At 40.8% G+C, this 25,115-nt stretch overlaps 1 protein-coding gene across 2 annotated transcripts in view; it reads right to left on the minus strand.

The window, feature by feature from the left end:
* Nucleotides 1-25,115, minus strand: part of PCSK6 (proprotein convertase subtilisin/kexin type 6) — a 182,365-nt gene that overhangs the window by 97,272 nt on the left and 59,978 nt on the right. For both annotated transcript variants that reach the window (XM_047736488.1, XM_047736489.1), the window contains exons 3-6: nt 24,108-24,218; nt 23,445-23,588; nt 21,852-21,928; nt 19,621-19,709 (exon numbers count right to left, since the gene is read on the minus strand). In XM_047736488.1, the coding sequence (XP_047592444.1) occupies nt 19,621-19,709; nt 21,852-21,928; nt 23,445-23,588; nt 24,108-24,218 (421 nt within the window). The remainder of the gene's footprint in view (nt 1-19,620; nt 19,710-21,851; nt 21,929-23,444; nt 23,589-24,107; nt 24,219-25,115) is intronic.

Here is a 25,115-nt window from a genome sequence, read left to right on the forward strand (position 1 = left end):
CAAATATGTACGGGTTTCAACTTAGAGTCACACATCATAAAAAGAACTAGCAAGACCTCAAATGGAATGATACAAGACACTAGATAGATGCCAATACGGAGCTAAAAAGGGACATCAGATTTTTTGGTAAAGATTTTAAAGCAGTGATGGTACAAATGTTTCTCTGAGCAATTGCAAATACGCTTGCAACAAATGAGAAAATATAAAACCTCAACAAAGAAAGTCTCAGCCAAGAAATAAACATATCCATATGAAGCAAATAGAAATTTTAGATCTGAAAATACAATAATCAAAATAAACTAAGTGAATGAATTTCACAACAGAATGCACTGGACAGAAGAAAGAAAAGAGTGAACTGGAAGACAGAATAATTGAAATTGCCCAGTCTGACAACAGAGAGAAAACAGACTAAAAAAGAAAAGAAAAGAATAACAGTGGCAAAACTCAATAAAAATGAACAGAGTCTGAGAGACTTCTGGAACTATAACAAAAGATCTAAGATTCATGTCACTGGAGTCCCGGAAAGAGAGGAGAAAGACAGCAGGGCTGAAAAAGTACCAGAAGATATAATGGCTAAATTCTATCCAAATCTGGCAAGACACAACTACAATAGGCTTTACTTCTTTCAAGTTTTCTAAATTCTGTTAAATGATTTGAGCAAAAATTACAATACCATCTGATGTGGTTCTGAATGTATGTAGAGATATATTTAAGACAATTACAAACCAGGACAGGGTAATAGGATGTAAGAGAGGTAAGGTTTCCATACCTCACTCAAGCGGGTAAAATGATTAACACCCAAAGGCTGTGATGTGTATGTATAATGTAATAGAGCAATCACTAAAAAAAGTTATACAAGAAGATACACTTTTATTTTTTATTTTTTTTAAAGATTTTATTTATTTGTCAGAGAGAGAGGAGAGCGAGTGAGCACAGGCAGACAGAATGGCAGGCAGAGGCAGAGGGAGAAGCAGGCTCCCCGCCAAGCAAGGAGCCCGATGTGGGACTCGATCCCAGGACGCTGGGATCATGACCTGAGCCGAAGGCAGCTGCTTAACCAACTGAGCCACCCAGGCATCCCCTGAAGATACACTTTTAAAAGGTCATAGACTGGGGTGCCTGGATGGCTCAGTTGGTTGAGCACCCAACTCTTGATTTTGGCTCAGATTATGATCTCAGGGTTGTGAGATTGAGCCCCATGTTGGGCTCCTTGGGATTCTCTCTCTCTCTCCCTCTCTCCCTCTGCCCCTCCCCACCACTAGTGCTCTCTCTCAAAAAAAGAAAAGGCTATAGATAAACAAAATAGATTCTAAAGAGTATTCAAATAACCTATAGAAAGGCAAAAAAAAAAAAGAAAAAGCAACTAAAAACAGAGAGAACAAACAGAAAACAAAAGCTAAAATAGTAAACTTCAACCCTAACATATTAATAATTACATTCAGTGTAAATGATCTAAATATGGCAATTATTAGAAGGCAGAGATCGGCAGCATGGATTAAAAAACATGGCCCAAATATATGCCATCTACAAGAAAGTCATTTCAAATATAATGATATAGGCAGGATGAGAATAAAGGGTAAAAAAAAAATCACTAATACAAAAACTTAATCAAATGAAAACAGATGTAGCTATATTAATATGAGACAGACTATAGAGCAAAGGAAATTATCACAGATAGAAAGAGGTATTTTATAATGATAAAAGGGCCAACTCACCAAAAACATATAGTAATCTTTTTTTTTTTTTTGAAGATTCCATTTATTCATCTGACAGAGAGAAAGCACAAGTAGGCAGGGCAGCAGGCAGAAGGAGAGGGAGAAGGAGGCTCCCCACCAAGCAGAGAGCCCTATCCAGGCTCAACCCAAGGACCCCAGGATCATGACTTAGCCGAAGGCAGACACTTAACCAACACCTACACCACCTACACCCCTCAAGAGTTAGTAATCTAAATGTGTAAGCCCCAAACAACAGAGCTGCAAAATATGTGAACAAAAACTGGTAGAACCTAAAGGAGAAATATACAAATCCACAATTAGAGTTGAACACTTCAATACTCTTCTCTCAGCAATTAATAGAACAACTAGACAGATAACCAGTATATGGAAGTATATGGAAGAACTCAACAACTCAACAAATGTTCTCATCAACATTTTTATTTTTATTATTTTATATTATTATATTTACTAAGTAATGAATTATATTAATATATTTATATTATTTTATTTTTATTTTTATAATTTATATTTATTTTATTTTTATTTATTATTTTATTTGGGAGGAGAGAGTGAGCATGAGTGGGGTGGGGGAGGGGCAGAGGGAGGAGAGGGAGAAGCAGGCTCCTGGTTGAGCAAGAAGCCTGATGCCGGGCCCAATCCCAGGACCCTGGGATCATGACCTGAGCTAAAGACAGATAGATACTCAACAGACTGAAGTACCCAGGTGCTCCATCATCAACATTTTTAGAACACTCCACCCAACAAGAGGAGAATAAATACTCTTTTCAAGTGCCAACAGAACTTATACCAAAATAGATTAGATCTAGTGTCAAAACAAACCTCAACAAATTTAATAGAATTGAACTGACACCGAATGTGTTCTCCAGCCACAATGGAATCAAACTAGTAATCCATAACAGAAAGATAACAGAAAAATCTCCAAACACTTAGAAAGAAAACAAAATACTTCTAAATAATCTATTGGTCCAAGAAGGAGTCTCAAGGGAAAAAAAAATGCACTAAACTTAACAAAAATGAAAAGACAACATATGGGAGACACAGCTAAACTACTGTGAGAGGGAAATTTATAGCACTATTGTTTATGCTAGAAAAGAGGAAAAGTCTCAAATCAATAACCTAAGCATCCACTTCAAGATCCTGGAAAAAGAAAAGCTAAGCAATCCCAAAACAAGGGGAAGGAAGGAAATAATATAGATAAGCGCATAAGACAATGACATTGAAAATGAAAAACACTGGCAAAAATAATGTAAGAAAGAACTGGTTTATGAAAGATCAACAAAACTGATAAACTTCTAGTAAGAATGACAAAGGAAAAAAAGAGAAGACACAAATTACCAGTATCAGGAATGAAACAGAGAATATTACCACAGACTATACAAACATCAAAAGTATATATAAGGTAATATTACAAACAACTCCACACACATGAATTTGACAACTTAGACAAAATGGACCACTTCCTCCAAAAATACCAACTGCTACAACTCACCCACTATGAAATGGATAATTTGAATAGCCCTAATACTTTTCAAGAAATTGAATTCGTAATTTAAAAAAATTTTCCCCAAAAGATCTCAAGGTCTATATGATTTCACTGGAGGATTCAACTAAAAGTTTAAAGAATTAATACCAATTCTACCCAATCACTTTCAGAACATACAAGATGAGGGATTACTTTCCATTTTACTTACTGAAGCTAGTGTTACCCTGATATAAAAACTAAAAGATGATATAGGAGGGGCATCCCAGGTAACTCAGTCATTAGGCGTCTGCCTGTGGCTCAGGTCATGATCTTGGGTCCTGGGATAGAGCCCCGCATCAGGCTCCCTGTGCAGAAGCAGGGAAGCCTGCTTCTCCCTCTCCCCCTGCTTGTGTTCCCTCTCTCGTTGTGTCAATCTCTGTCAAATAAATAAATGAAACCTTTAAAAATTAAAATAAAATGAAATAAAAATAAAATAAAATAAAAGCCAGTATAGGAAAAAAGAAAGAAAGAAAATAACAGACCAAAACTCCTCATGAATATAATATATATACAAAAATCCTCAACAAAATAATGGCAAAGAGATTTTGATAATATATAAAAAGAAAACACCGGGCGCCTGGGTGGCTCAGTTGGTTAAGCAACTGCCTTCGGCTCAGGTCATGATCCCAGAGCCCTGGGATCAAGTCCCACATCGGGCTCCCAGCTCCATGGGGAGTCTGCTTCTCCCTCTGACCTCCCCTCTCATGCTCTCTCTCACTCTGTCTCTCTGTCTCTCAAAATAAACAAATAAAAAAAAATAAAATTAAATTAAATAAAAAGAAAACACCAATACCAAGTGGGGTTTATTCCACAGATTCTAGGCTGGATCAATATTCAAAAATCAACCAAACTAACCTTCCATATTAACAATCTAAAGAAGAAAACTCACATAATCATATCACTCACTGAGGAAAAAAGCAGTGACAAAATTCAATATCCATTCATTTTTTAAAAATCCTCCAAAAACTAGAAATAGAAGGGAACACTGTCAACTTCCTAAAGAGCATCTACAAAACTCTGTAGGTTAACATTATATATAATGGTGGGAGTCTTAATGTTTTCCCTTGAAGATCAGCAACAAGATAAGGATGTCTACTCTCGGTTGTAAGTTCTAGCCAGGGCAATAAGGCAAAAAAAGATCAAACGCATGTAGATCAGAAAGAAGAAATAAAACTACCCCTATCTGCAGATGATATTATCAAGTATAAATTGCAAGGAACCTCTCATAGAACAAATTAGCGAGTTCAGAAAAATTGCAAGATACAAGATCAACATAAAAAAATTACATTTTATATATTAATGATGAACACATGAACCTCAAACTTCAAAGCACAATGCTCGTTATCCTTGGTTAAAATACAATGAATCTCTTAGGTGTACATCTAAACAAACATGTATAGGCCTTGTATAGTGAAAGTTACATGATGCTGGTAAAGAAACTAAAGATTTAAATGAATGGAGAGATACAGTGGGGGAGCTAAAAGAGTCCACAAAGTAAAGATCTCAATTATCCCAACCGATACAGAGGTTTAACACAATCTCTACCAAAAGCCCAGCAAGGCTTTTCTGTAGTTATTGACAAGATAATGATAAAACTTGCATGGAAAGGCAAAAGAACTAGGTAGGACAGCTAAAATTATTTTGAAAAAAGAAAAACAAAGTGGGAGTAATCAGTTTACCCTGTTTCACAACTGACATGTTGCTACAGTAATCAAGACTGTGCTACAGGGGCAGAGGGACAGACACACAGACAATAGGATGGACAGAGAACCCAGAAATAAACTCCCACAAATGTGCCTGTCTGATTTTTGTCAAAAGTGCCAAAGAAACTCAATGGAAGAAAGATGGGCATTTTAACAAATGGTGCTGGAAAAACTGGACATCCATAGGCAAACAAACCAAAAAAACCTTGACCTAAGTCTCACACCTTACACAGAAGCAATCCAAGATCTCTCAAGATGGAATTCAAAATACAAAATTTAAACCCATAAAAAACTTTTAGAAAAAAAAAACAAAATATCTTCAGAATTGAAGACAAGGCAAAGAGTTCTTAGACTGATACCAAAAACCTTGATCCATAAAAGGAAAAATTTATTAAAGGATTTCATCAAAATTAAAACTTCTACTCTGCAAAAGACCCTGTTAAAGAGAATGAAGACACAAACTACAGAATGGAAGAAAATATTCACAAACAACATAATCACTAAAGGACTAGTAGGTAGGATATATTAAAAACCCTCAACACTGAACAGTTAAAAAATCAAACATTACAATTAGAAAATGAACAAAAGATATGAAGAGACATTTCACTAAAGAGAATATATAGATGGCAAATAAACACAAGAAAAGATTTCCAACATCACTAGCCTTGGGGAAATGCAAATTAATATCACTACATACTCATCAGAATGGCTATAATTAAAAAGTGATGTTACCAATTACTGGAAAGCATGCAAAGAAAGTGGATCATTCATATATTGCTAGTGGAAATGTAAAATGGCACAGCTTCTTTTGAAAGCAATTTGCTAGTTTCTTTTTTTTTTTAAGATTTTATTTATTTATTTGAGAAAGAGAAAGAGAGAGAGAGAGAGAGCACAAGCAGGTGGAAGGGCAGAGGGAGAAAGAGAAGCAGGCTCCCTGTTGAGCAGGGAGCCAGATGCTGGGCTCAATCCCAGGACCCTGGGATCACGACCTGAGCAGAAGGCAGATGCTTAACTGCCTGAGCCACCCTGGCATCCCCAATTTGCCAGTTTCTTTAAAAACTAAACATAAAACTATTATAGAACCCAGCAACTGTACTCCAGGATATCTAACCTAAAGAAATGAAGACATACGTTCACATAAAACCTATACAAGAATGTTTCTAGGTGCCTTATTTTAATAGCCCAAATCTAGAAATAACCCAGATATCCTTCAATGGGTGACTGTGGTACATCCATACCACGGAATACTACTTCAATAAAACGGAACCAACTGCCAACATACACAGCAGCCTCGATGAATCTGCAAGGAATCATGCTGAGTGAAAAAACCAATTGTATATGGTTTCATTTATCTAACATTCTTGAAATGACAGAATTATAGAAATGAGAAACAGATCAGTGGTTGGTTGCCAAGGGATTAGGGTAGGATCAGGGTGGGAGTATGTGTCTCTAAGAGGGCAACATGAGGGATTCTTCTGATGATGAAATTATCCTGTATCTTCACTGTATCAATGTCAATATCCTGGTTGTAATATCGCACTACTGTTCTGCAAGATGGCGCCATTATGGAAAACTGGGTAAAGGATATATTGGATCTTTGTGCATTATTTCTTACACTCCATGTGACTCTACCAATTATTTCAAATAAAAATGTAATTGAAAACATCAACTAGAAGTCATAGATGAGAAACAATTTTCAGAATTTACATACTGAGTAGATAGGGTATCAGAGAGCTGGAAGACTGAGTTTAAGGGATTCTTCCAACACCCAAGACAGTGGTGACCAAAGAAACTGGTCCACCTTTAAGTTATTGAAGAGTATCATAGTTATCGAAGCGTAATGTTTAACTGTTAATTACAATATGGAGTCTTTAAAGGGTTCACTGAGAGCCAGGCAAGAAAATGAAAACAAACTCACAGCCAGACAAAGAGAGGTTGAGTCCCAGAATAATGAAAAAGAAAAGAACTGAAGGTTTCTGGAAGATAGAAATGAGTTATCTGAAAAGGAACAAAAATTAATATTGGCATTGGACCCCTCATCAGAAGGACCATGTTTTTAAAATTTTGAGTGAAAATTATTTTGAACCTAAAATCTCAACACAGCCAAATTTGTTGGGAGAAAATAAAGCCCTCGGGAACTAGGAAAAGTTATTGCCTATACATCCATCCACCTGAATTGGAAACTCAAAAATATCTTTTAGAAGAATGAATGATTTAATAAAAAAAGACAACCTTGTAAAATAAAGAATCTAACATAAGGAAAGACATAGAATCAAAGAAACAATGGTGACCAAAGAAAATGGTCCATCTTTTTTGTTCAGCCAACATAACTATTATTGCTTAATGTAAAACTGTTCATAACAATATGGAGTGAAAATCCTGGATGGCCCCAATTTTGGGAGGTTATGAAGGAGAAGAGAAGACAGCAGAGGGAAGGGGAACTCTGATAAGGTTCTTTTTTTGCTCAGGAGAAAGGGATAGTTACTGAGTAATGCTGAACTGTGTCGGAAAATATAAATTCAGGTATGTGTGCCTCAGGGGATTAGGAAGACAGAATTGGAATGTAAAGATTTCAAGCCATTAGAATGAAAGAAAAAGAAGACAGAAGAAACTACATCTGTCTAGCATTAAGGGCAGGGAAGTAAAAGAAACAAAGAAAAAAACAGTAAAAGAAATTCGGTAAACTAAGTCAATTAAGAGAAAGCAAAATAGGGTCACAGAGATTAACCTAAATAAATCTGAAATCAGAACAGGTGTGAACATCTCAAATTCCCTCTCTGAAGCAATTCTTAAACTGTTCAAGAAAAATAAGTAAATAAAGCCAGAGACAGGCTGCTTACAAAATTAAGGCTCGAAATACAGGAATGAAAAAATATATGAGGAAAATGATGATAAAAAGAACAACAAAAGGCAAAAAAGAGAATGAAAGAGAGGATTTTTGATTAAAGAAAGATTCCTTACACCAACAAGAGATGATAACTTCTGCGCCCCTTGTAACATGGCTATGAAATTTATACACCAAAGCTTGAGGGAAATCAACAAAGCCACAATCATTATGGAGACCAATATTCCTTCTCAGAAATAGATGAGGCAGAGCAAACCCAAGACTCCCAAACTTTTGAAAGAGCTTGGTCAGGCCCACAGGTGAAGCACACGGATGCCTACAGGCACAGGGAAGGCAGGACAAATGGCTGAAGGGGACACATCGATCAAACCAGGCAGTAGCAGGGACAGATGAACAGCTCTTTGAAGGCGCGGCCACTGTGCAGCCCCAGCTGGCTGTTGCCATGAAGGACTGAGGCCCCAGCATGGCGAGAGCTCTTGATTTTTCAAGAGAAACTTGTATTTTCATAGGAAATCCCTTGATTTATAACTGTTTGCGTAAGTTTAAAAAAAAAAATTTGTGTGGGTCACACAAAACCATCTGTAGCAACCTCTGATCTAATTTATAACAATTTTTGTACTCAATAGCATAGAATAAAAATACTCTTCAAAAACCCATTGGGATATTTACAAAAACTGAACATGAATTAGACCACAAAGACTCACTCAACAAATCCCAAAAGGCAGAAGTTATAAAGAACACAGCGTCTGATCCCAATGCAAGGAAGTTAAAAATTAGCAACAAAACGAGTGCCAAAAAATCTACCCAGTTGGAAAAAATATTTAACTCCCTTATAAATAACTCGAGTTAATGAGAGAAATCAAAGCTCAAATAAAAACTATTCAGAAATGAGTAACAATAAGAACACTATATAATTAAGTCAGAGATAGGTAACAAGAGGAAAGTATATAGAACACTTATTTACTTATTAGAGCCCATCAAAGCCTGAATATAAAGAACTAAGCCTTCCTTTCAGGGAGCTAGGAAAAAACAACAATAATAAAAATTAAAATGCCAAAAGAATTAATAAAGGAAATTCTAATTCATGAATTAGAAAACAAAAGAATTCAAATAATAATAATAAAAAAGGATCAAAATCTTGTTCTCAGAAAAAAAAACCTATTTCATAAAATAGCAAATATTTCATTCATCTAGTCAAGGAAAAAAGGAGACATGCTACAAATAATATTAGGAATAATTATAAGTATAAATGCAAAGGATATATCTTTTTAATTATAAGAATACAAAACTAAAGGGGTGCCTGGGTGGCTCAGTGGGTTAAAGCCTCTGCCTTCAGCTCGGGTCATGATCCCAGGGTCCTGGGATCGAGCCCCACATCGAGCCCCACATTGGGCTCTCTGCTCGGCAGGGAGCCCGCTTCCTCCTCTCTCTCTCTGCCTGCCTCGCTGCCTACCTGTGATCTCTATCTGTCAAATAAAAAAAAAAAAAAAAAAAAAAAAAAAAAAAGAATACAAAACTAAATTTATAGGCCATATATTTGAAAATCTGGAGAAATGAATAATTTTTTTTAAAGATTTTATTTATTTATTTGACAGAGAGAGATCACAAGTAGACAGAGAGGCAAGCAGAGAGAGGAGGAAGCAGGCTCCCTGCTGAGCAGAGAGCCCGATGCGGAACTCGATCCCAGGACCCTGAGATCATGAACTAAGCCGAAGGCAGCGGCTTAACCCACTGAGCCACCCAGGCGCCCAGAAATGAATAATTTTGCAGGAAAATTTAACTACCAAAATTTTCTCAAGGAGAAATAGAAAACCTGAATAGACTTAGCCCTTTAAAGAGTCATCCTGTCTGGTCAAATTGATTTATCAGCCCTACCCACATTAAGAAAGCAGGCAATGTCCACAGTATACGAACTATTTCAGAGCACGGTAAAAGATGGAAAACTTCATAATTCATTCTACAAAACCAGCATAATTCTGATACCCAAACTGGAGATGGACATCACAAAATGCAACAACTGTAGTTCAAACTATCTGACAAAGATTCGAAAACCATACATAACATATTAACAATTGAACACAGCAAGCAGTTTTAAAAGAACAATACTCATAATCAAATAGAATTTATTCTAAGGATGGAAGAATGAAATTTTCACTGTTAGGAAATCTATGACTATAACTTACTACATTAAACAGATTAAATAGTAAACTTGAAAAACAATATAATTGTCTCAATAGATGCTTTTTAAAAAGCATTTAATAAAATTCAATAGATCCATTCATCCCCCATCAAACCTCTTAGAAATCTAGGAATATAAAAATTTCCTTAATTTAGTAAAAAGTAATTACAGAAAACCTACGGAAGACATCTACAAATGGTAGATTTGTGACATCTACAAATACTAGGAACATACAGCAGGAAATAAAACAACAAAACCTATAAATCACCACTATTTAATACTCATCAGGAGTCCCCATACATTGGAATAAGACAGGAAAAAGAAATGAGAGTTATCAGTGAGATAAAAACCACCATTACATTTACAGAGAGCTTTTATATGTATCAGTCCAGAAAACTAAGGTGGACAGATACAAAAACCCAACACCCAAAAATCAATAGTTTCCCTATATATCCATTTCAATAATAACCAATTGGAAATACAGTTTTAGAAACTGACCTAGATAGAAACCTAACAAGAAATGCATGAGATTGATATGAAGACAGTGATAGCACTTTCAAATGGTGTCAAAGAAGACCTGAATAAAAAGAAACATACCATGTTCCTGCGTGGGAAGACTCAATATTGTAAAGATGTCAATTCTCCCCCAATTAATCTATAATTTCCATGCAATCCCCATCAAAATCCCAATAGGATTTTTTATGGAACTTGACAAGCAGATTCTCAAGTTCATCTGAAAGAGAAAATGGTCAAGAATACCCAAGAAATTTTTGAAAAAGAACCATTAAGCGGAAATTTGTCCTTTACGTTATAAAAAAAATCCTCTTAAACTATAATAACTAATAGTGAAGTCTCATTTAGGGATTGAAAACAAATAAGCTAATGAAACTAATGAAACAATGGAGGATAAAGGTGGCATGTGCAGATCAGTAAACATAACCTGAAGGGAAAAATAAAGCTAAATGTCTCCTTCACACCATACACAGAAATAAATTCCATATGGATTAAAAAGCTAAATGCAAACGATAAAACCATAAAAGCTTTAAGACAAACTATTCTTCTAAAGCTATGTTTTTAGAAGAAATAGGACAATTGATTTATTATCTTGGATAATAAAGCAAGATCCCAAACCCAAGAGTCACAGCAATGACTGACTAACAACATAAAAAAATTTAAACATGGAGCACTGGGTGTCGTGCATAAACAATGAATCTTGGAACGCTGAAAAAATAAACTTAAATTTAAAAAATTTAAACAGACTTTTACTGAAATATTACACATAGAGAAAAGGCACAAATCATCCATGTATAGCTCTATAAACTTAATAAAAAATTTAAAATTTCTCTGAAATGAAAGAGACTTCCAGTTAATACCAAGTACCCACTCTCCTCTCTGGAAACAATAAAGATGACACATGGCTCTGTGATTCCCTGGGGTGTGTAATTTCTCCATAAATTAGGTAGTGCACCTGAGGACCTTATGACCAGGGGACCGGGGGCCAAGGGGTTATGGGGAGGGTTTGTTTCTTTGCCACACTGCATGGTTCTCAAAGCAAAAGTGAAAAGTCTATTATTTTAGAGACAGTGAGGTCTGACCAAGAACTACACTGTTCTTTCCAGGAATGGGCATTTTGGGACACCTAGGTGGCTCAGTCGGTGTCTGACTTTGGCTCAGGTCATGATCTCAGGGTCCCAGGAGCAAGCCCCGCAGCAGGTTTCCCACTCAGTGGGGAGTCTGCTTCTCCCTCTCCCTCTATAACACCCACCCCCTGCGTCTGTGCTCTCTTTCTCTCTCTCTCAAATAAACTTTTTTTTTTTTTTTTGTTAAGAAGAGGCATCTTTTGTGACATGGTTTGTTGGAGGAGAAAACGTAAGTGACAATCAGCTCTGCTCCATCCCCACTGTGGGGAGCATACATGAACTCATGCTAATTCACTGGTGAGGGGAGAGGAGCTCTTAAAGCTACTAGACTGGTGGAAGAGAACGATCTGGGTCCGTTAACCCAAGTCCTCCGTGCCTGTAGCCTTGTTCCCTCTCCTCTCCTCCCCACCCCTCACCCACCATCGTTTAGCACCTTACTGGTCTAGAGAGAAAGCCTTCGTCTCCTCTCCAGTCAGTCATTAATAATAACCAGAAAGTGATTAGCATGACATCTATGCAACAATGCTACAAGAAACAAGGAAAGCTGGGGGCATAACGAGTACAAGAGAATGATGAAAACATAAACATTTCTGCATAATTGAATGAAAATATAATTTCTCTCTGAAGCAAGAGATCAAAGATATACAAGTATTCAATGAAGAGATGACGAGGCAACAGAAAGAGGCCCCAAGTGTGTTCATCCTCAGGACAGAAACAGAAGGAAAACATTAAACAATTTTAGAAATGAAAGCCTTACTAGGGTTTTCTCTAGGAAAAAGAGACAAGGGTGAAACTGCCAAAGACATGGAGGACAGGCTTGAGAAAAACTGGAAAAAAAAAAAAATTAAATAAATAAATAAATAAATAAATAAAATGGGAAAGAAATAAAAAGTTAAATATGATTAGAAAGTAATACAGAAGTCAGGAACTAGACATCCAATATATGTATAAATGGTACACATGATGACTAGAGCTGCATATACGGAACCCAAAATGTTCAAAACAGTAACAGAAGAAAATCTGCCTGAAATTAAAAAAAAAAATACCCAGATCTTTTCAAGTGTATTGAATCCCAAGAACAGCTGCTATTGAATAATCCTCATGCACAGTTGGCCCAGCAAAGCTACTGGACCTCATGTTTAAAGGAAGAATTCTATATAAGCCAAGAAGTTAAGTTACCCACAAAGGGAAAAAAAAAAATCAGGTTGACCTCAAGCTAAGTTTCCAAGCAACAGTGAATCCACGGGACAAACAAGGTGATGTTTGCTAAGTTTTGTAAGGATGTAACAGATAACACAGATCTAATTCAAGTCTAAAGGCAACCTTTGGACATTCTCAAAGATGAAAGAACTAGGAAAATACAGCACCTGCTAGCCTTTCCTGAAGAAAATTCCTCAGTGATGAAATCCAGGGAACTAAGAGATAAATCAAAGTAAATAACTCAGGAATAGAAACGCTGTACTGCAGACGATGGTGGTGAACCAAGACCAAGTTAAGTGTGAGAATCATCATGACAGATGATTACCATTGAACCCTGACAATGTAACGGCAGCGACAAAAGTCTGAAGTCAAGGTGTAAGGGTGAAAAGGTGCTAATTATCTAATGATCCACTATGGGAAACATGTAATTAAAAAAAAAGTAACCCTAGACTCTAAAAGATTTTCATAATCTTGGTTTTTTTTTTTTTAAATAATCTTAGAGGAGTATTTGAGAAAATATTTCACCATAGTGAAATATTTATGTGACGCCCAGCAATTCCCTCATTTCAAGTTGTTTGTTTTTCTTCTGTTGAATTCACATAAGTCAAATTAAACATTAAAAAAGTAACGTTGGCCTCTGAAAGATTTTCACAATCTTGGGATTTGTTTTGTTTTTAATTACCTTAAAGGGCTATTTGAAAAAATATTTCATTACAATGAACTATTTATGTTAAGTTCAGCAATGTCTTCATTTCAAGTTAAGTTTCCTTTTCTTCTGTTACACTCACATAAATCAAATTAAGCATAAAACTAAACAATAAATATATAAAGATTTTTTTTTAAGATTTTATTTATTTATTTAACAGAGATCACAAGTAGCCAGAGAGGCAGGCACAGAAAGAGGAGGAGGCAGGCTCCCTGCTGAGCAGAGAGCCCGATGCAGGGCTTGATCCCAGGACCCTGAGATCATGACCTGAGCCGAAGGCAGAGGCTTTAACCCACTGAGCCACCCAGGTGCCCTAAATATATAAAGTTTAAACATAAAATTAAATCTGGAGTTCGGCAGTTATTCAGTTTGATTTAATTTCTCATGTTAAGTTGCATACAATTAATCTTAATATATTTTACTAAAAACAAGTATAGTATGGTCAAATGTCAATGAAATAATAGCCATCCATCCACACACCCACCCACCCATCCATCTAACCACCCACCCACGCATCCATCCATCCGTCTGTATTTATGGTTTAAAGAGTCCTGTTAAAGTGTAGATGTAAAGAGCTGGGGCCAGAGCCAGGTTGGTTTGACCTTGGGGCAAATTACTTAACATCTCTGGCTCTGATCACTAAAAGGGGGTAAGAAGAGCATCTATAACAAGTGTTTTATGGAGTTTATAAAAGAATACATATACAGACCTTAGATCAGTGCCTATTATCTGGCAAACATTCAGTAAATACTGAAAATAAGAACTCATTTTCACCAGGATCTAGATATTTTAACCTTCTCCATATTCCTCCATCCTTTGATAAATCATTACATGTATTTCGGAGCTATCCTGACTTATTAGTAATGTTCCAGCAAGAATATTACTTTAAAGATATTATTAGGACAGTTCTACTAATTCTTTCATTTGATTTAATTATTTTAATGTGATAGAACATATAAGAAATGGACAATTTTACAAAGCAAGTGGGTAGAAAAAAATTACTCCATTTGTATAAATACATAATCAAATTTTTAGGAGCCCTATCTGTGGTGACTTTAAACCATATCCACAAATTCTGTGACAGTCTTCCATTCAAAAGGTACAGCCTAATTTCTCTCCCCTTGAGTGTTTGTTAGACTTAATGATCCATTTGCCTGAAGTAATGGTACATGACTTCTAAGACTAGGTCATACACATGGCTGCTTCTTCCTTCTCTCTCTTGAATCACCTTAAATGAAAGAAGTTAGCTACCAATAAGGGCACCTGGGTGGCTCCCTTGGTTAAGTGGCTGCCTTTGGCTAAGGTCATGATCCTAGGGTCTTGGGATCGAGCCCCACATTGGGCTCCCTGCTGGATGGGCAGCCTGCTTCTCCCTCCCCACTGCTTGTCCTCTCTCTCTCTTTCTCAAATAAATAAATAAAATCTTAAAAAAAAAAAAAAAGGAAGCTGGCTATCATGTTATGGTGATGCTCTAAGAACCCTACAGGGGGTTGCACATGGTGAGGAATCAAGGAAGCAGGACTCCTGCCACCAGCCAGCAAGGAATGGAGGCCTCCAGCCAATAACCAAATAACTGACCCATCTTGGAAGTAGATCCTCCAGCCCCAGTCATGCGTTCAGACTACAATCACAGCCAATATCTTAACTGCATACTTATGAGCGACGTTGAGCCATGATCTCTGCTAGGTAGCACGTTTGTTGGTTAAGCAGCTACATTTTGCAGAAACTGTCATGCAGCAATAGTACCAAAAACATCATCTATTTGGTAAAAAACTCTAAACCACAAGTTATAGTTCTAATAACAGCAGAGTAGATTCCATCACGCTGACTCTAAAAAATAATAATGATAAATTCTCAACAAAAGATGTATTAAACAGAAACATGACTTTATAAGGGCATTGGAAAGCACACAGAAGAAGGCAGAGGAGTCAGGTCTTGAAAGCAAGGGAGCCATATTTAGTATGACGCAAGTCTAAATAACTTTTCTTCTATGGGAACTCCCCAGTTCTCTTGGTATATAGAGAGACTAGAACTTAAGGAGGAAAAATGCAATCTAATTCTTGTGGGATGTCATAGGATGGAGTTTGGGATGGCTAGAGCAGCTGGAAATTGAGAGAAATCTCAGAAAGGAGAGAGCCACAGAAGAGGACACATAAACTCCCCTCAAACGCTTGGCTGACCCCTGAACTAAACACTTTGGGCAAGACTCTCAGAAGTTCAAGAGCTGGAGGCTGAATGAGCTGAGTGGATATTTCAGACGCTGCCCACTGCAGGAGAGTCAATTTGGACTCTGATTCTTGTCAAGTTAGAGGTCTTGGTAAACATTTCAATCTTTCCCCTGAGATGCCAAAAGGGTCACAATCTAAAAGGAAAGACCATGTGGTTGGGATAAAGAATCTTCCCTGAGGCTAAGGGCAAATCAGAAAGAGATCAACCATAAAAAATGAAGAGTCAAACCTCCACATGTTCAAACTGAACTGACTGCTGGAACGAAACTCAACAGCAGTCAAAGATCACAGAATCCAGATTCTCTACAATGTAGCACAACAACGTCTAGGGTACAGCAAAAATTTGCTAGCCATGTGCAAAGAAATAAGAGTATATGACCCACTGTAAAAAGAAGAAGCAAGCATTACAAGCACTCAGAAATAACTGAGATACTGGAATTAGTACAAATCTTTAAAGTAACTCTTACAAACATGTTACAAAATCGATAACAAAAGATAGAAATAATGGGTGAAGAGAAGAACCTCAGGAAATATGTGGGAACAATAAAAAAAATGTGGAAATCACAGGACAGAAAGGCATGAGATCTGAAAGTAAAAAAAAAAAAAAAAAAGAGAGAATTCATTGGATGGAATTAACAACAGGTTGGACACCACAAAAGAAAGTATTAATGGGCCTGAAGACAGTGCAATAAAAATCATATAATTTGAAGCAGAGAGGGAAAAAGGACTTAAAAAATGAACACAGCCTCAATAACCTGTAAGGTATATCAAGGAATCTAACAACTATAACAGGTACCCAAAGAGAGGAGAGGGAATATAGGGTTGAAAAAAATGAGATAATGACAGAAATTTTTCCACATTTGACTTAGACCAAAAAATAAGAATAAGCCCCTAGGAAACCAAGCAAACCTCAAGCCAGATAAGCATGAAGAAAATTACACCCAAGTATATCATACTCACCAGCAAAGCACAGATGGAAAAAAGAAATCACATTATGTAAACGGGGAACAATAATGCGGATTAAAAATGACTCATCATCAGAAACAATGGACACCAGAAGACAATGGAAGAACATTTTTAAAGTGTTGAAAGAAAAACATGTCCCATTAGAATTCTGTGTTCAGCAAAATTTCTTTCAAAAATGAGGTTGAAACAAAGACACTCTCAGATAAATGCTTAGATAAATTGTCATCAGTACACCTGCACTTCAAAAAACATGAAAAGAAATTCTCAGGCTAAAGAAACACGGAAACCACATAGAAATCCAAAGCTAGAAAGTGAGGATGGGCACAAGGAATGGTAAATATGTAGGTAAATATATCCCTTTCCATTAGGATTTTAAAGTCAACTGTTTAAAGAAGAAGAACAATGTCTATGGATTTATAACATATGTAGTAAAATTAAAAAAACAACAGCACAAAGCATGGGAATGAGTGTCGATTGGAATAATCTGGTTCAGGTTCATGTCTAATACATGAAATAGTTTAAGAGTGCTTCCAGATAGATTGGAATTAGTTAGGAGATACACTTCAATCTCTTGAGCAAAAGCTAAAAGAAATAAATAAAAATAAATTAAAGGGTACGCTCACGGTCAGTTCCATGGGCATCTGCTGTGTGTTAGCTCACTCAGAGAGGGAGACTACGTTAGGGGTGCCTGAGGGTTGCCCTGTCCAGGGCTGGGCTTGGAAGACGGGGTGTCTGCCTGAGTGGCAGGGCTAGAGCAGTATACAAGCAATTTTGGAGACCCAGCTGTCACAGGTTCGCCTGGGTCAATGCCAGCCTCCAACCTCACACTTGGCATCTCCATGGCCAGCCCCCACCCTATCTGTAACCGTACGTGGCATGCTTCCATGCTGACCGTCCTATTTTCCCCTAAGCATTTTTCCTGTTCCCAGTCAAACTGTCTTGTATTGAGCTCGTGCCTCAGCCTCATGCTTCTGCCCTCACTGAGTGCTTGCCCTGCCACCACCCCCCATCTGCCTGTCATTTCAGTACTTGGTCTTATACTATCTTTCATGTTTGCACGGTTCATCCCAAAGACATGCAAAGCTTCTAGAAGGTCGCAGATTGTATCTGTCTTATCCTTATTCTTCCCCTCAGTGGCTAGCACAGTATTATACGTAAAGATATGAAATACATTAATTAAAAAATATTCCTCTTCCCAAGCCTTGTGGTCATAGAAGTGATCTTTTCCGAATTCGGGAAACTGAGGTAACATTTCTGCATGGAGTACAGAGTGAGAACCAACCACACTCACGGGCACTTCTCTGGAGGTTCTCTACCTCCTTAACTCCTCTGGTTGCTCATCGCAGCCCACAGAGTGGGTGTCACCTACCTGCCTAACTTCAGAACCCTCTCAACCAGGACTTCTCAGACTGACATTGGCTGTCACACCCTCTCGGGATTTTGATATAATGCAGATCCTGACTCAGTAGGTCTGGGACACTACGATTTTCTGTACTTCTAACAGCTCCCTGAAAATGTCAGTGCTCCCAGTCCAGGGTCTTTGGGGTGCAGGGCTCAGACAATCCCAAAGGTGGGGTCTAGCCCTAACTCAAGGCAACACAAATCACTTTTATTCTGTCTCTGAATTTCAGCAGGAGGGAAGGAGTTGCTCAGAGTCCCCTTGCACTTAGCCCTCGGCCAGTGCTTTCCACACACAGTGCATCTCACTTCATGGTCACAACAGACCTGGGGAGTCAGCTGAGTTATTGCTATTCTGTACTGAGGCTCAGAGAGGTTACATGGATTGTCCAAGGACACACACCTGGGATTGGTACCCAGGCCAGGCTGGTCCTACAGTTTATGGCGAGACTTCTTAGGGGTATGTATCCATTGGAACCTCCAGCATGATCCTGGGAACCCATGGCCCAACCTCTCCATAGTAGACCTGAGAGGCTACAATCACTCCAGCAAAGGCAAAGCAGCAGGGAAGGTAGCGCCTTGGGAAGACCCATTGAGTGAACATGAGCATCTCCAAACTGAGAGAGTCCCAGCAAGGACAGGGGCACCCCAAAGCCAGCTGGATGCTCAAGGATCATTCATGCCCAAGGCATGCACCTGCTCGGCTCCCAGTTCAGCGAAATGCCCCTAATTGCTACTTCGGAGTACCTGCTGATTGCCAGATGGGACTGTCAAACTGCCAGGCTCAGGCGGGGAAGAAGATATGGGACTCTGCTCCAAATCCCCCTCCTAGCAAGGGAAGCCTGACTCCTAGATAGAGAAGGTAACCAGGAGAGGCAGAAACACCTGGAGTCAGGCTCCTTACAGGGACCCGGAAGACCTAGTCCCCCACCGGCCGTGGTGAACAAGCCGAGGGGAGCAGAGTGGGCATGGAGCCAAAGGGAGGGGCAGGAAGCGGCTCTGGGGTGATGGGAAGGAAGGCTGCAAGCCAAGGCCTAAATTGGGAGAACAACCTGTGACTAGGGGACACTATGACAAAGGTCCCCTGGCTAAAGCTGAGGGGCAGGGCAGGAGAAGTGGGCCAATAGACTGGAGCAAGGACTTTCATTGTGGGAGTGACAGGGAGCCCCTGCAGGGCTGTGAGCAGAAGGGAACCAGCGTGGCCTTTTCTGAGGGGCGGTCTGGTTGACAGTGGTGAGTCAGACTAGCAGGGCTGGGAAAGAGAAAGGGGGTGCCTTCCCAATGACTCTTCGGGCAACACAGTGAGCAATCCCTCGGGGGTGAGGCCCCGGTCATGGGGTGCTGGCTGCCTGCCACCAGGCTGCAGGCTGGGGGGAGTAAGGGGGGCGCAGGTCTGACACAGCCGGCCGAGGCCAGCAGAGGTGAAGCTGTTGCCCCTGGTGGGACACCCCTGCTGCGGGCCCCGTAGCTCCCCAGCTGCGTGCCCCTGGACCTTACCTCCGATTTTGGCATTGTACGCTATGCCCACGATGCAGTAAGAGTTGTTGGCTGAAGCAGCGACCTCCCCCGCACAGCGAGTACCATGTCTGAAGCAAAGCAGAAAACGAAGTTAGGGCTCCGCCCGCCAATCGGGAGCATGTCCCGGGCATTGCTCAGGTCTCCTGCAAGGAGGAGCGTCACTTAGCCTCTGTCCTGCCCCCCCACCCCCCACCCCTCCCTTGCCGGAGCCTCAAGCCCAGCTTTGCCCAACCCCCGGGGCAGTCTTGCCCCTACACAGGGCGAGCACCTCCCCTAACCCCAGGAGGGGCTTCTGCTCCCTGCACCCAGGGTTCCAGGCTTTCCTCCTCCCGAACTATGCCTTCAGGTCACCCACAGCACATTGTCTAGCACATTGCAGGTGCCACGTAGACCTGATCCGTGGGGCTGACAGGATGGAAGGGAGAATGAATGGGTCCCCTGTGCCCCTGCCACCCCCATGCTCACCTCGGGACAGCCCTCCCTTCCCCTCCCCTCCACGGCCACTTAAGAAGGAGCCGAGGAAGAACACTCGAAATTGGAACACTCAACAGCGGCGGAGGAACTGTGAAGAAATTACCAGAAAAACAAATTGCTTTCCTCAGTAATGACCCCATTTTCCAACGTGCTTCATGGAGGCAATTCCTCTGCAGAGAGGCCAAAATATGGGCAAGTATCAACAGCCCATCTCTGAGAGAGTCCATGGGGATTAGAATCATTGATTTAAATTTAAAACCACCTTTAAAAATAGTCCCGGGTCTGTGTGCTAGCCTTCTGGAAGGGAGTCATTCGTCCTTCTGCGAATCTCGTTCCATCCCCCGGGGCCAGGGCTGTCCCCAGTGTCATGGAGCTCCATGTCTCACCCAGATTCAAGCCTGCCCTTCACGGGTCACTGTGTCCTGTCTGGATCATTCCTCCCAGCCCCCTGGATGTGTGGCTGGGAAATGAGGCACCCTGCACCCCAGGCGTGCTCGTGGCTGAGCAGGAAGGGCACCTCCGGACATGACCTTGGGACATGAGGCAGGAAAGCAGCTCTCAGGGCTGGGGCCTCTGCTAGCTCCGGGGACTCTGAGCTCTGTTGTGCTGAACACATTAGCCTAGCTGAGCCTCCCTGCACAGCACAGCATGGGTACCCGTGTTTGAACCTCACCATGGAATCTACAAAAAAGCAAAATACTATATGGGAGGGAGAAGGCACCTTGGCCAGCGTTGTGTCAGCTGGGAGACCAAAGAAAGGTCTTTTGTTCTTTTCCACTAAATATTTCTGGAGGAATGGTACAAGCTCAGGGCATGGGGCATGCCAACAGAGAAAAGACAGGCAGGACACAGTGAATGAAGTCCCAGGGCCAGGTTTGCGAAGCTGGACTTGACTCCCCCCACAACAGGGCTGTCACTTCACAGCACACAAGTCATCTAATCTCTCTAGACCAACTGTCTTCGTTTGCAAAATGATGAAAACAGCTACCTAGACAGCACCCCCCACAGTTTCTTCCCCTGTCTGTTCAGCCCGCCCACAACCCTGGGAGGTAGGGAGCATTATCTCCACGGGAAAGTCTCTTAAGACTGAGATGGAGCCTCACAGCCAGGGATGGTAAAGCTTGGACTTGAACCCAGATCTATCCAACATCACTCAGGGCCCTTCCACCTCTCCCATAAGGTCATGGACGAAGACAAAAAAGCTCAGGCATGTGACTTCTGTGCTCCACTAGGCCAAACCGCTGTCTTTTTTTTTTTTTTTTGTATTAAAAGAGTTTATTCATTTGAAAGAGAGAAAGAGAGAGTGCACATGAGTGAGGGGAGAGGCAGACTCCCCACTAAGCAGGGAGCCCGATGCGGGGCTTGATCCCAGGACCTTGAAATCATGACCTGAGCTGAAGGCAGAGGCTTAACTGTCTGAGCTACCCAGGTATCCCCAAACTGCTGTCTAACACAACTGGTCATGGAGACAAGGTTGGAAACAGAAACAATGTTGGTCAAACATCCGTTTCTAGCTGACCAGCAGAGCTGACACCCCAAGGAAGAGGCGAACTCCACAGAGGCTGTCTTGTGCCTAAAGGGCTGTTCTGGGACTGGCTTCTGGCTCCTGGCTAAGCCCCAGACACCGGCCAGGCAGCCCCATCACCCTTCTGGAATCCCTACTAGGGGCCAGTTCAATAGTGATTCTGCAGGGAGAGGGACAGAGAAGCAAGGAAGGAGGAGACAGAGTGACGTACTTATTTTCATTGCTGGCATCATAGCGAGGAGACGGGTCATAATCATTTCCGTTGACATCATAGCTGGCGTAGGAATCCTAAGAAAGGAAATCTCAGTGACTGAAGAGAAATGGCACAGTGTGCTTTAAATAATTTTTATGCCTCTATTAGAAAGTAGAGAAAAACATACACTTGTACTCTTCTCCTAGAACTATCATCTTGCGTACGTTTTTATTGCGGTAAAATACACCCCCCGAAAATGTACCCTCCTAACCATTTGAAAGTATAAAGTTCATTGGCATTAATTACATTCACACTGTTGTTCACCCATCACTACCCTCCACCCCCAGACCTCTTCACCTTGCAAAACTGACACTCTAGGGGTGCCTGGGTGGCTTAGTGGGTTAAAGCCTCTGCCTTCGGCTCAGGTCATGATCTCAGGGTCCTGGGATAGAGCCCCGCATCAGGCTTTCTGCTCAGCAGGGAGCCGCTTCCCCCTCTATCTATGCCTGCCTCTCTGCCTACTTGTGATCTCTCTGTGTCAAATAAATAAATAAAATTAAAAAAAAAAAAAGAACTATGACACTCTGCACCCATCTCCCCTCTCTCCACTCCCCCAGCTCCTGGCAATCCCCATTCTGCTTTCTGTCTCCAAGAATTTGACTACTCTAGGTGCCTCTTCTAAGTCCAATCATACAGAATTTGGGTTTTTTTTTCTTTCCGTGATTGGCATCTTCCATTTAATGTCCTCAAGACTCACCCGTGTTGCAGTATGTGCCAGACTGTCCATCACCTTATAAGTCTAATGTTCGTGTCTCTGTTTAGACACTCATAGTTACGGTACTCCTATCATTTCACACCCTCCTTTTAAAACACTTCAGAAAAGCTCTCCGGGATTGTTGACTTCAAAACTGCCGTTTTTAAGGGCTGTGTAATTGTCTCTCCAACAGACAGGGCATGGGTGAACTTAACCTTTGTTACACACGCAGGTTCGTTAGAATACATTAGAATATTGAATGCCTTCTTCCTATGCGCTCCGTGCCAGGCTCGCTCCTTTACACTTACAAAGACGTTCAGTCTTCACAATGACTGGATGAGGTGCCATTTCACAGATGGTGACCCTGAGGCCCAGAAGTGAAGCAACTTGCCCAAGGTCTCGGAGCTAGTGAACTGCAGAGCCCGAACAGAACCCCAGGCAGCTGGGTCCAGAGCCCAGTCTTGAACTGTGCCATGTTTCACGCTGCTTGCGTTAGTCTGATGACCATCTCCACACCCATTTCTGAATTCTTCAGGACCCATTCTCGGGAATACATGTGACTCCTCAAACATCTGGACCAATCCTTCTGGGCAACCCCCGGCTCCAGGACGACAGAGGGAAGTGTGTTTCGCCAACACCCCCCTCCCCCGCAACATGGTTTTCTGTATTGTTTAATATAATGGGGTGGGAGAGGAGAAATGGCACTTTATGGTTTTTATTTATTTATGTATTTATTTATTATTTTAAAAATTTATTTTATTATTTATTTATTTATCTACCTTACGGTTTTTAAAATTTGTATTTATGGAATGACGAGCATGGTTGAGTATCTTTGCACGTTCCTAGGCTTGACTTACATAGTTTGGAGCCAGGTCGGGGTGACTGCGCTCTATGCCATCATCAAGGATGGTGACCACCACGTTTTTCCCAGTGTAGCCCTTCTTCCACGCTGCCTGGACGTTCATTTCTGATCGACAGCGGCTGTTTTTGTCACCACAGTGCTGTAGGCACAGAAGACACAAAGCCCGCCCCAGCACGGACTCCTTGCAGCCACGGCGTAGCATAAGATGGGCACATGGTACCTCGTAAACAAGTGAATATGGAGGAAACACTTCCCCGTGCCCAACAGAGCGGACAACCTCTTTCTCCCACCCATTCCCAGGAAGAGTGAATGGGAACTGCTCCCCGAGCTTTTCCTACACCTGGCAATCTATCATTTGCCTAGGGTAGTATCTCCTTTTGTGGGCTCTCACTTTTCACTGCTTAATTAGTCCTGAGCTTGCATCAATTCACTGCCCTGCTCAAGGACTCCACACCCCCCACCCTGGGGAGGTTTTGCATCATTCTTAAAACTTTCACGAGAACATCTGTGCTACGCAGCACTGAAGCAGGGATTTCACAATGTTAGGAAGTGCATCCGTTTGGAGTTGCCGTGAGGATTTAGCTTTGCTGGGGGAAATGAACCCGGCAACACGGCAGTGCAAATGTCCAGGGGGCGGTGAGGCCCATACCCCACTCACCATGTACCACATGTTGGACCAAATGGGGTCGTTGAAATAGAGGGCCTGCGGGTCGCTTCGCACCTGTCTCTTCACCCTGCGTTTAACTTCTTGTTGTTGGAGCCATTTCACCTGGCAGGGAGAAACGCAGTTACTATTTATTTTAAAAAAGAGGATCTCATGATGGTCTGTAGCCTCTCTGTCGGTGCTACAAGGGTGAAGACTGTAAAAAGGGGAGAAATTGATCAAACGGTTATTGGAAGTTGGAAGCAAGACATTCTACAGAGAGGACAGGAATCAGTAAATTACAATAATCCATACATTGGAATTTTTAGTAGCCTCTGGAAACAAGATAATACCAAAATAAGCACAGAGAAAAATCTAGCAAGAGATATGGCAAGATATTAAGAGCTGCAATTCTTTGGTGGTGACATTATTGTTAACTTAAAATTTCTAAATTAGGGGCCTCTGGGTGCCTCACTTGTTAAAGCATCTGCCTTTGGCTCGGGGTCACAATCCCAGAGTCCTGGGATGGAGCCCCACATTGGGCTCTTTGCTCGACAGGAGGCCTGCTTCTCCCTCTCCCATTCCCCCCGCTTATGTTCCTGCTCTCGCGCGCTCTCTCTCTCTTTGTCAAATAAATAAATAAATAAATAAATAAATAAATAAATAAAATCTTTATAAATAAAATAAAATTTCTAAATTATTTTCAGGGTTTTTATAAATTTTCAGTTGGCATGATCTGCCTTCACAGCCAAGGAAAAGAGGTTGCAAGGGAGTATCTGTGATACTTTGGAGCAGGGATCCAGGAGGCCTAGCTGCCTAGATTCAAAACACAGTCCCACTCTCACCAGCTGTATGACTGAGAGCAGTTCAGTAACCTCCCTGGCCTCAGTTTGCTTGTCTGTACAATGCGCACCATCATGGGTTGTAATGAGGGGGATGTGGCATATGAAGGAGTGTATAGAAAGCACTCACTTCAGCGTGTGTGTGTGTGTGTGTGTGTGTGTGAGAGAGAGAGAGAGTGTT

This window comes from Lutra lutra, chromosome 7 (genome assembly GCF_902655055.1).
Source record: "Lutra lutra chromosome 7, mLutLut1.2, whole genome shotgun sequence".
Lineage (NCBI taxonomy): Eukaryota > Metazoa > Chordata > Mammalia > Carnivora > Mustelidae > Lutra > Lutra lutra.